General features: G+C 36.6%; 2 protein-coding genes across 2 annotated transcripts; one reads left to right on the plus strand and one right to left on the minus strand.

Annotated features, from left to right (window-relative positions):
• Positions 1 to 1458: 1458 nt before the first annotated feature.
• On the plus strand, positions 1459 to 5180 carry ALAAT2 (alanine aminotransferase 2). Its single transcript, XM_089625562.1, has 15 exons — positions 1459 to 1762; positions 2082 to 2132; positions 2419 to 2469; positions 2581 to 2646; positions 2753 to 2814; positions 2901 to 2979; positions 3076 to 3180; positions 3279 to 3389; positions 3482 to 3619; positions 3707 to 3781; positions 3878 to 3998; positions 4109 to 4263; positions 4368 to 4442; positions 4543 to 4746; positions 4826 to 5180. Exons 1-15 carry the CDS (start codon positions 1592 to 1594, stop codon positions 4940 to 4942), a joined length of 1581 nt encoding a protein of 526 aa, XP_089481688.1. The 5' UTR covers positions 1459 to 1591; the 3' UTR covers positions 4943 to 5180.
• Positions 5181 to 7673: 2493 nt separating this feature from the next.
• LOC149385565 (Remorin family protein) lies at positions 7674 to 11158 on the minus strand. The gene is made up of 5 exons (XM_089626607.1): positions 10869 to 11158; positions 10318 to 10789; positions 9420 to 9933; positions 9244 to 9325; positions 7674 to 8099 (listed from the first exon to the last, which is right to left on the minus strand). Exons 1-5 carry the CDS (start codon positions 10920 to 10922, stop codon positions 7848 to 7850), a joined length of 1374 nt encoding a protein of 457 aa, XP_089482733.1. The 5' UTR covers positions 10923 to 11158; the 3' UTR covers positions 7674 to 7847.
• Positions 11159 to 12917: the final 1759 nt, after the last annotated feature.

Raw genomic sequence — 12917 nt, forward strand, 5'->3', positions numbered from 1 at the left:
AAAAGTCGCCGGCCTCACTTCTTCTCCCCTTGGGCGGGTGAGGCGGTTGTTCCGACCGCTCAACGCTCTTTTTGCGCTTTCAGATAATTGAATAAAGATGGTTCCTTTTACCATTTTTATAGATTTTATGTCCGCGTTGAGAGTCATAGGTCTCTACTGGTGGTGGCGTTGCAATGACTAGAGATAGCTAGGGACCGATGTGAGTACTCTATTAATGGGAGTATTAGTGTTCCCGTCGGTAGATTTCCGATGAGGTATTTGACAAGGTCCAGCGAAAGTCGATGATGGTGTTGGTGAGACGTGGGACATCACCTACAGGCAACGTTGATGTCGTTGTGATTGTGGTGGGGGCTGTGGTGGAGCATATTGTGTCATCCTCTTCGTTAGTGGAGGTCCCAAATTTGTGAATTTGCGCATTTGGTGGTGTGTGGCGCAAGCGAATCTTTCAAATATGCGGATATAGTTGTTATCGTTGTTTGCAGTGTTTGGTGGTGGTATTTGCAGTGTTTTATTATCGTTGTTTTGCATACTCTCTACATATAGTTGTTATAATCGTGACGAGATCTAATTTTACTTTTGTTCTTTCTAGTTTATGCTGCTTGTGAACATTTTATTTTATTGTTGCATGTTGTTTGTCTTGTTCTTTCACCATTCCGTTTTGGGTTTCTTGTTAGGTTTTTATCGATACAGACTTCAGAATTATCATATTTTATGATCATCAGACCACAATTGTTTTGATCTATCTCATTTGACGAATGCATGTACAATATGAACAATTATTTATACAACAAATTCACCTTTTAGTATTATATTCACTTTAATATAAATATGCGATGTGTCTTGTACTAAAATCTTATTTTCTTGTATGTTTCATGTATTTATAGTGATTTTTTAGCATGGAATTATCAAAGAATCGAAATTCAAAGAATAAATTTTAAAATACAGATTTAAAGCGCAAAATTAAAAAAAGGCGCCGTTGTTATCTAGTCAATTTCAAATGATGTTAAAGAACTGGCCAACGTTTTATTTATTTTGATAAATTAGTCATGTACCAAAATTAGTATATTTACCAATATTAACGTATGTAAATATTAAAAATAATTATGTAAAATACTATATGATTAATGAGATAACGTCACGAAATACGGCTAAATTTTAAGTATGTTTAAAATGTTGGCTAGATTACAAATTCAATTTAAAGTAGTTTAGTCCATAGGATTTTTTTTTATAAAAAAAATACCATTAAGGGATGAATTAGCAAAAAGAAAAGGCTGCTACGAAAAAAGATGTAGGAGTGAGTTGCAATTCGGTGGGCGAGCGGGAAGTAAAAGAAGTCGACTCACAAAACCATCAACGTGTTCAAAACGCCAACAACGCCCCTCAAAACCAGACACATACGATACGACTCTTTTTTTCCATTTCCTCTTTTTAATTACCCTAAAGTCTGCCCTTAAGCCTAAATAAATAGTAAAAAAAAGAAAAAGAAAAGGGAAAAATATCGGAAAGAAAAGCCCCACAATTCAGAGAGAGAGAGATCTCAAGACTCGACACTACTTGACAAGTCCTATAAATCGAGCACAAATCAGCCACGATGCGGAGATTCGTGGCAGACAGTTCTCGTAGACTTAGAAAAAATTATCTTCTCTTCTCCTCCTCTTCTTCTACATCGCGTTTCTTATCGTCCTCTTCTTCTTCTGCGACTTCCATGGCTGACTCTTCGTCTTCTTCGGCCCCGATCACTTGTGAGACCATCAACCCCAAGGTTCGTCTTTTTTTCCTATTCCGATTGCCTTTTTCCTATTCAATCGAGTATTGCTTTCATCGATTACCTCTTCTTTTTTTTTTTTTTAATAATAAAAACGTTGTAAAGAATTTGAACTTTGCGCTTGACATTAGAATAAAAGTGTTGACTTGATTCTTTTTCCTCATCGCACTCTCAGTTTTTATGTTCGTTCTTTTGAGCAAAGCTTTTATTGATTATTTGCAATAATAACATGATTATATATATATATACACGCACACACACACACACACACATATCTTTTTGCACATATATTGATCAGTGTGCATTCAATTTTCAGGTTCTGAAATGCGAGTATGCCGTTCGGGGCGAGATCGTTACCCTTGCCCAGGTAATCTTCGCAGATCTCTCAAGTAAAAGAATCCGTATATCAGATTGTGATTTATGAAAACACTTTAGGAAATTAAGCTATATGAGATGAGTAAATTTAGTTAAAATACAGAACATATTTTACGGACTATTTGTTACTTGAAAGTTATCAAGGGTCATCATTGATTCAAAGTATAGATAAATATTGATAGTATAGAAATGGAATCGTGCTGGTCAAATTATTCTCACCATTTTATATGTTGAAGATGTGTGAATTAATTATGTCTTTGATCACTCATTCTTTGCAGAATTTGCAAGAAAATTTGAAGAATAATCCGGGTTCTCACCCCTTTGATGAGGTATAGTTGACACTGATTGCTTATTCCGAGTTGTGACTTCGAAAGGGAAATATTAGAAAGAAAATCGTGTGTCATGCATTAGAATATTTATTTTCGATTTCTCTTGTGCAGATACTTTACTGTAACATTGGGAACCCACAGTCTCTTGGTCAGCAGCCGATCACATTTTTCCGAGAGGTTTACTAGATTTCGTTTTTCTTTTTTGTATCATATTTGTATATTAGCAAACCCTTATTCCATTAGAAAAGAGGGTTGTTACTTAAATTTGTCGGTGTATTATCAGGTTCTTGCGCTATGTGACCACCCATCCATTATTGATAAAAGCGAAACACAAGGCTTATTCAGGTATGGAATATAACAATTGAGCTACCGAATACTAAAAATTATCGCATAACAGTGTTGACTTATTCCTATTATATTTCCTGTTCCAGTGCGGACTCGATCGATCGGGCTTGGAAGATTCTTGATCAGATTCCCGGAAGAGCCACCGGTGCTTATAGTCACAGTCAGGTAATGATAACAGTATATTTTTCTTTTCTTTTTTCATTTGTTTATATTGTTATTTTTATATGCCTGTGTTAAATACTTTCCTCGTATATACACCAGGGTGTTAAGGGATTACGTGATACAATCGCTGCTGGAATCGAAGCTCGTGATGGTTTTCCTGCCAATCCGAACGATATCTTTTTAACAGATGGTGCCAGCCCCGCGGTAATGTTTTGTTCTGAAGATTTTCATTTAAATGATTTCCAAACTGGTATATGATAAAACAAAATAGAAATAAAAATAATTAATTTACCTCGTTCCAGGTTCATATGATGATGCAATTGCTGTTGAGGTCAGAGAACGACGGAATTTTGTGTCCCATTCCTCAGTACCCTTTATACTCTGCTTCAATTACCCTTCACGGTGGAACTCTGGTACGTGTAAATTTCCGAAGTTATGTGTGTATATATACATCAATAGTTTATCAGCAGATTGGGGATGGTAAGTTTGTCCGCAATGTTTTCAGGTTCCTTACTATCTGGATGAAGCATCGGGTTGGGGATGTGAAGCCGCCGAACTAAAGAAGCAACTTGACGCGGCCAAGTCGAAGGGAATCAATGTCAGGGCTTTGGTTGTTATAAACCCTGGAAACCCAACTGGCCAGGTTAGCTTATACCTTTGATAAATTAAGGATTCATTGTATCACTCACGAGATCATTCAAGTAAATATTCTAGAGTCTTGTGATCGTAGGTTCTTGCCGAAGATAACCAACGTGATATCGTTGAGTTCTGCAAAAAGGAAGGACTTGTTTTGCTGGCTGATGAGGTATAGCATTTTTCTCTTCCTTTTTTCGGTTTTCAACTTCAAAGAGCTATATTGATGGCCTCTGACCCATATGATATGTTGAACCTTGAAACACAGGTGTATCAGGAAAATGTTTATGTTCCCGAAAAGAAGTTCCACTCCTTTAAGAAGGTTGCCCGGTCTATGGGATATGGCGAGGCTGATATTTCATTGGTTTCCTTCCAGTCTGTCTCGAAAGGTTTATTTTTAATTGTCAAACGTGTTATGTATAGCAAACACCTTGCGCAAATTTTAAGAGAATTAAAAGGGGTTTGTTTTTTTTTTTTTTTCTTTCTTTTTTTTTTTCAGGGTACTATGGGGAATGTGGAAAAAGAGGAGGTTACATGGAACTTACTGGGTTCAGCCCCGAAGTTAGGGAACAGATCTACAAATTGGCCTCTGTCAATCTTTGCTCTAATATCTCCGGCCAAATTCTTGCAAGCCTCGTCATGAGCCCTCCCAAGGTTAGTTTTGTAATCTGCTTCAAGATTAGCTGCTTAGAAGTTAGAACTCCAGAATTGCCCCTAAAAGCAAATAGTAATTTTTTTTTCGCGCACTCAAAATGCAGGTCGGTGACGAGTCTTACGATTCGTACTCATCAGAGAGGGACGGAATTCTATCATCGCTAGCAAGGCGTGCCAAGGTTAGTAGTAAAAAAAAAATTCCCAAATTCACTCCCCGCCGTAGTCCTTTTCTACTCTTTTTACGTAACTCCAAACATGGCTTTTTTGTTTTTGTTTCAGACACTGGAAGATGCATTTAACAAGCTGGAGGGAATAACATGCAACAAAGCAGAAGGAGCGATGTATCTCTTCCCATGCATTAAGCTTCCACAAAAGGCCATCGAAGCCGCTCAGGCTGCTAAAACCGCCCCCGATGCCTATTATTGTCGCCGCCTTCTCAACGCCACCGGAATCGTCTTTGTTCCTGGTTCTGGTTTTGGGCAGGTCCGTGTTTTTTTATTTGTTTGTTTGTTTTATATCAAATATTTCACTCAATAATTTTATTTTTTTATTGTAAATATAGGTCCCGGGAACATGGCATTTTAGGTGCACGATACTGCCGCAAGAGGACAAGATTCCGGGGGTCGTGACTCGCTTGACTGACTTCCACAAGAGTTTCATGGACGAGTTCCGCGGCTGAAAAATATCCCGGGACTGTCCGGAAGAATAATAATAAGGTTTATCTATGCATATATAGAGGAAACTTTTGAAACAGGGAAGAGTGTAGTTTGTGTGTTCCTTTTTGTTGGAATTATATATGTTTTTCATTTCTTTACTTGTATTTCCTTGTCCATCCAGTGCAATCTACAGGCTACCCGTTTTGTAGCCAAGAAAAATCGAATAAAGATAGAATGTTATATAGTTCTCTGCTTTTGTGATTTGTTCTTCTGATTCAGTGTGATTTTCACGTTTGTCACTTTAAGGTCATGATTACTCACTTTATGAAGAGAAAAGCATATCTATCACCAGCTGAAAGTTATTTTACAAGGGCCGTTATGATAAGCAAATTTTAAAACCTTTCCGTGCTAGTGAAAGAATAACTAAAGTTTGAAATAAGCAAAACACAAAATCTGAAGTATATAGAGAGAGCAGTGTTGAAAGTTGAAAAATCAGGAGTTGGTCAAAATGTTCAAACATTACTGGTAAGAATAAAATCTACGATATTCGGATGTAAACAGTGGTCACAAAACAAACAATATTTAAGGTTGAAGTCATACGTTATAATGTAGACATATGAGCATAGGATTCCAGGTATCAACGACTGTCAGTGAGTGTGAGCAGATATATTTTTTTTTTCTTGCTCGAAGAGTGTAAACAATACCCATGTTTTAAGCTGATTGTGAGTCGACGTGCACTACTATAATAATGCCAATTGGTGGCAGTTTTTTTGCTGTCATTCAAATCGAAAGCGCATTTTTACAGCGAATTTATCTACCATCCACTTAAATTACAAACTTCTAAATAATTAACCCACAAAAAATTTGTACGTGTTCTTTTGTGATCAGAGTTGGGATTGCAGAACGCGTCATGGGCTTCGTCGAGTTTCTCCGACCCAGATTTTTGGACCCTAGCAGCGGTGATTTGGAGAAGCCCTTGTCGTCGATTTTGTCATTGAAACTGAGATGCTCGGAGTGTATCAAGCGCTTCCCCTTGCTGAATTCAAGAACGTCGAGAGATTCATTGTGGAAGCTGACAGCCAGTTAGTTATGAAGAGCATCGAAGCCGGTGGTGATTGTCCTGATTGGAGATTTTAACCTATTTTTCTTGTTATTTTGGATCTGTTAGAGATTGCTTTGTCTTTGGTCTTTTTGTTGTTACGTTGTTTTGTTGGCTTTATTTTTTAGTGCAAGTGGTATGGAAAGATGTCGAGTGTTATGTTTCCTCTTCTGGATTGACATCTTTCCTCGTGTGTGCAGACAGTATTTCAGGAAAGTTTCCAGTTTCGACAGATTGCTTCGCTGGTGACTTATTGCTGAGTTATTGCCTCGCTGCTATCTTCATTACAAGATATCTGCCTCGCTGGAGCCTTCATTGCAAGATATCCTTCGCTGCTATCTTCATTGCACGAATATTCACTTTGATGGTGTCTTTACTTTGTGATATTCGCTTGAGGCCGGGTAAGGAAACCCGAGATATCTTCCAGGATTGTCCTGCTGCTATAAAAGCCATGCGCTCTCCCTTAGCAGCCTTGACACTTTTTGATCAAACACTCAGAGCTCTTAGACGTGCAAGACCGGCGGACTGGGAGGCTGTGTGTTTTGGTTTTAAGTGGTGTGTTCTCTCAAACACTATTCCACAGATTGAGTGTATGTGAGAGTTGGGTTCTTGTGCTTTTCGTGATTGAAGGTTCACGTATCTCTGAAGACTGAAGGTCATCCGAGCCAGGAGGTTGCTCGAAGAGTGGAATTGAGACGGAGCTCAAATTCAGGGGGAGTCCCTGTCTAGGTGATCACTGGTAGTAATAGTCTCTAGGTTTTATTGATTTGTTGATTGTAATCAGATATAACCTTGTGTGTACTATTGACTACAAGATAATGAAAATCCTTTCCACTGGCAGCGTGCCCCCAGATGTAGGTGTGATTCACCGAACTGGGTAACCATATCGTGTGTACTTTGTTTACTGCACTTTTTGTTGTTTATCCATATCTGTGTTCAAGCAAGTTGTCGGACACATTGTCATCACATTGTGTGCGACATCTTGCCTTTGCAACTAATCAGAATTTCACTTTTGTTTGGGTGAGTAAAAGTGTGAATGTTGTTGCCCACGAGATTTGTCAATGGGCGACTAAAGATCACGCTTCGGATTTTTGTAACTTTGGGGATGTCCCGACCCTTGTTTGGGATAAGTTTCGACTTTTAGACCTTTTTTTTAAAATGAAGAAATGGGTTACGGTCCCATATTATTTAAAAAAAAAAAAAAAACACTAAAATTTCGAATAAGATACAAAATCCGAAGTAGGTCAAAATCTTCACACATTGCTGGTAAATAAAATCTGCTATATTCAGTTCAGATATAAATAGTGGTCCAAGAGTATAAGGTTGAAAATAATACGTTAGACTGGTAGACCTAATGATATGAGCATGGGATTCCAGGTCTTGACTGAGAAATAGAATATCTTTGATGCTGTCTGTGCCTGTACACAGACATTGATGCATGGATGCCCATATTTTGTGCCGATTCTTTGTCCACGTGTCAACATGCACGTATTGACCCACCCGTGATTCGCACTGTGAAATAGCTACTATTCCCTCAGTGTTACTTTTACCATTTTACCGTCTTATTATGATATAAACATCATGTCATTACCTCTTTCCTTTCTGAATTCTGATCACTTTGCCCCCCCATGATTTAACAAATATATACATCCATATTTAAGTCTTCAATTTATATTATTTTCATACACCTCTGCAAAACCAAGATCCAATAGTCACGCGCATCTTTCTTAGAAAATTGTTGAAAACCCTTAATTATTTGCTTCTTTCTTTCTCCATTAGATCATTCACAAATGTGGCTTGAAATATTCTGTCTCGGGTCTTGACCTAATCTAAATATAGTGGGCACCATTGTTGCAAGGAAAGCAACCACAAGAGGCAGAGAAATGGGAGTGATAGTTTATGTTAGTATTGTTATTATTGCTACAATTAAATATCTTCTGAGAGTGTTGATTGGCCTTTGTCATTTGCTCCGAGTGTTGTTTCCTCGCTGACTCTCTCAACTCCTCTGCTTTTCTATGCACAACTCCCATTCTCTTCATCAACTTTTCCTCTAGGTTTGACCTCATCTTTTGTATCTTCACCTGAAAATCAATCAAACAATAATAATTATAATCCGTTTTGTGTCGACTGTTAATGTAGTAGTGGTTAAGAAGCAACGTGAAGCGTATGATACGATATTCGTATTTTCTAATATATATACCTAATTCTCCATGTGAGAAGCCAATTTTGTTTTATTTTAAATGTAGAAAAGCTAAGAAAGGGCCAAAAAGATAACATTCCAATTCCCCAAGAAAGCTTCTAAATGTTTGTACCTTCGCACATGGGCATGCAAATTTACACAATTAGTTAATAACGATGACTTTTAAGCTTTGCTCTCATCAGTTTTCTTTCTGTCTTTCTCTCTTTAAACGTTTGCATGAACAGATTAACAATACTTTCATATACCACAAATAATGATTATGTGAAATGGACAGTATGTATGGGTCCCAATATCATAGCGGGTGGCTCGAGAATTTGTATATTCCTTTTATAATACGCCTGATAAGACAATCCAACTAAAATTTGTACAAAATACATATATACATATTGAAAGTGGAAAATGTATTTATTTGCCCTAGAATATTATGTTTTTTTGCTAGCACAAATGTAAACACAATAATGTTACTTTTGCTGCGATGCTTTTATTAGAGTTTTAACTGAGATTCATGGAGATATCTAGCTTAGGGCATTAGGAATTAGGGCAAGACAACGGTAAAATCCTCTTCTTTTTTTTTTCCTTCTAATTAGGATTATTTAAAACCACAGTCCACTAGTAATGGCTTGACAATTATGGCGTGAGCCGCGTGAACAAAATAACATTATACTAAGATTTTGGTGGCTCTTTTACTGTCGAAATAGCATTAATAAGACATATAGGCTGTTAGTTAGGCTAGAGCTTAGGTTTTATATTTATCTTATGCCAGCTATAATACAGTCATCAAGTTCCAATGAAAAGGTTGCTTAAACTTGATACATATTATATAAATATATATATAGATATATTCTTGATTATCTCACAGAAACAGGATAGAATTTCCAATAATTAAATCAATGGGGTAATCAAAGCAAATGCTAATGCCAATGCCGTCGCAATGTATTTCACACAAAAAAATAGAAAAAAAATTAAAGGTCATAAAACTAGCATTGGCGTGGATAAATAAATATTTTGGAAAGAATAAAAAGTACCTCAAGCTTCCTTGACTGAGCTTCGGCTTTTGCATTCTGAAGATTGACCCACGCTTGGATTTTGGCTTCCTCTCTTTGGTACCTAACCAAACAAGAATATAATTAAATAAAATATTCAAATTTCAAAAACATATCACATTCAATTTCTGTTTAATTATTTAAATTAGTTTATTTACCTGGAACAACATTTGGCCTTCTCTTCCTCTTCCCAATCCCACCTAGCAACCCTAGACTCGTTACTAGGAGTAGTAACAGCATTAATATTACCATCGTAATTATGATTATAACTATTATTGTTGTTGGTAACGAAATTCTTGTCATAGATCTCAAAATGCCTTAAGCTCTTTGAGATCTCCTCTTCTTCCTCTTCCCGGGAGCTCCAATTATTCGCCGCCGCCGCGGAATCGTACAGCTGGAGCTTCGCCAGATGTGCCACGTCGATCACGGCGGCGTTTCCAAGATCGGCCGGTCCCAGCGGACCGGACCGATCCAACGGCGTATTGTGCCTCGCCGGAGACGCCGCGAGGATCGGCGTGTGGCAACGCGTCGCCGTCGAGCTGCCTAACGGCGTCATCTCTGTTCCCGCGTCTTTCATCGTCGCCGCCGCGAAAAGGAACGTCTCTTTCATCGGCTCCGATGAAGCCGTGCTCTGCGAGATCGTCGGTGGTTGTGCTTCGTCTGTGAATTTGTCTGTCAATTATTCGGCGAAGCAAATTAATATCGTTTAATACTTTATGTTTATAGGTCAATCGTTTTTTTTATTTTACCAGTAAATATTGGACATGATTAAAAGAGTCGACATGAATATAACAAGTAAAAAATAAAAAATAAAAAAAAGTGGAACGGTACAAAATCTTCAATGGAGAGACTAAAATGTCACAAATATAATAAAAATTTCGAGTGCTATTTGACCAAAAACAAATCATCATTTTATTTTTTACCAGTAAAAGTGGGACATAATTACAACGTAAAAAGATTTAAAACTTTTTCGAAACCTCTGTCTGGTGATAATAAAGGCACAGACCAGCATTGGATTGTACTAAGAAGAAATAAAAGAAAAGAAAAAGATTTAACCTTTAAGAAGAAGAGAATCAGTTGAGGCCAAAACGCCATTGAAGGCTCCTTTGACAGACGAGTTATGGAAGCTCGGGACCGCTTTAATGGAGGAAGAGAGAGATTTTTCTGGAAAGCCCTCCATTATTTGGTGCTTAAAGACATTGAGATTATTATTATTATTACTATTGGAGGAAGGCTTGTGATGATGATGATGAGCTGGCGAGTCATGGCAAGAAGAGGAAGAACAGCTGACGAGCCACTTCTCAGCGTCGTCCCATTTGGAAGGGAAGCTCTTTCTGTGGTGACTCGGGCTGAACCTGAATACGGGTCGACCCGGCGTTGACGGAGCCGGGTCAACGACCGGTCGTTTCCTCGGAAACGACTTCACGAACTCCGAGGTCTCCTTCAGGTTCAGCTTGCACAGCGGGTCTGGAAACGCCTCCGTGAACGGGTTGTTTTCTCTCTCCAACTCCACCACCAATGGCGGTTCCTATAAAAATAAAAACAAAAAACAAAAAGCTTAGAAGAAGGAAAAAAAAATGATAAAGATGGAGTCTTTTCTATCGAACCCCATTGACAAGGCTTGAGAGCGTAGAGGAATATCTGGGGCTTTTGAAATCCATATAGCGATCTTCTTCTTTTTTTTCTTTCTTGCTCCAACGTTATAGAGAGTGTGTTGTGAAAGCGGAGAGAGTATTAAATAATAAAGGGAAGTTTGGAAAGCGACTAATAATAGAGAAGCATGTTTGAGCAGTGGAAGTGAGCTCAAACAAGGAAATAGCATTGACTATGAGTCTATGACTATGAGAGTGACTGACTGGCTCGCTTGAGAAAGAGAAACGACTTTCTCACGTGGTTCGCCCAGAGATAAAATAAAACAGCAGAGAGTGAAAATGTATCCCTCTCTTCAAACTTCAAGAAGTAAGGAAATAAATAACACGCTAGTAAGCTACTATAGTGACAATGACATTAGTCCTAATTTATGGCCTTTATTTTCCAGACTAACACACGAATATTATATATATCCGCAAGAAGACGAAATAGTACTTGAAAATAATAGATTGGGAGTTTTCCAAAACTAGGAGTAAAAAAAAGGCAAATGATTTTTTTGGACTTTTTTTTCAAAAGGTCACAAATAGGACTTCTGACATTTTTTTCATTTATGTAATTACCATTATATCCTTATTTATTTACTTTTTGTAAATGTCAATGTCTCATGGATCCCACTCTCACCTACCCCTCTCTCTCTCTCTCTCTCTCTCTCTATTATTTGTCCTTATATGCTATAATAAAGCACACATAAATAATTAATAAAATAGACACATTTTTTTATAACGAAATTCTGAGAATTCGTGACGTATCTATCACGAAAAATGGGAATTCGTGACCTTTATGTCACGAAAAAAATTAGAATTTCGTGATACTTTGATGAAATTTAATGATAAACTCTTGTTTATTTCATTAAATACGGCGTAGAGGACCAATGGTTATTATAAATATAAAAATAAAAATTTGAAAATAATAAAGTACACACATAAATAATTAATAAAATAGATACATTTATTTTTATTTTTATAAAATTAGTTTTTAATAAATAATTAATAAAATAGACAATTTTTTATTTTTTAAAATAATTTTGTGTTAATTTTTATGAAAATAATAAAGTACACACATAAATAATTAATAAAATAGACACATTTTTTATTTTTATGAATATTAGTTCGATTTAATTTTCATGAAAATAATAAAGTGCACAAATAAATGATTAATAAAACAGACAAATTTTTTTATTTTTATGAAATTAGTTCGATTTAATTTCCATGAAAATAATAAAGTGCACAAATAAATGATAAATAAAACAGACAAATTATTTATTTATTTATATGAAATAATAACACGAAACAATAAGATTTCGTGACTTTCATGTAACGAAATACATGTTTTCGTGACTTTTCTGTCACGAAAAATGCGGATTTCGTGACTTTTCTATCACGAAAAATTGGGATTTCGTGATTTTCCTCTCATGAAACATTGAGATTTCGTGACGTAGATGTCACGAAAAAAACTATTTAAGTCACAAAACAATACGTTTTCGTGACATTTCAGTCACGAAATGGGATACTTTGATGGAATTTAATGAGAAATCTCTCTTTTATTTCATTAAATACGTCTTAGGTGACCAATATTTCTTATAAAAATAAAAATTTGAAAAAATACATAGTTAGTCAAGCTCTACTTACCTAGAAGCTATTGAGGAACTAATGTGTCTTGTATTGTGAAGTGTTGTTGACATACATTAATTTGTACAATTTCATCATTTCAAATGGGAAAAGAATGTCAAGTAGTCTAAACATATGAACATAGGTTAATGAGGTTTAACGTCATGCCGTTTTCCCAACTACCTTATCCTTAATGTGGGAATTTATTGATAACTCATGTATTAGCGTTGTTAGTCCTCTAAATCAACTCATTTAACAGTCTAGAAGCAAGTTTAGGAGGACCAAACGAGATCAAAGGAGCGAAAGAGAGCATGTTTCACGTAATTGACTCGGACTTTGTGACTTCTTTGTCACGAAATTTCGGGAATTCGTGACATCTTTGTCACGAAAAAATGGGAA

This window comes from Urtica dioica, chromosome 9, assembly GCF_054948205.1.
Source record: "Urtica dioica subsp. dioica isolate 48M chromosome 9, U.dioica_male_clone48M_v1_H2, whole genome shotgun sequence".
In the NCBI taxonomy this organism is placed as follows: domain Eukaryota; kingdom Viridiplantae; phylum Streptophyta; class Magnoliopsida; order Rosales; family Urticaceae; genus Urtica; species Urtica dioica.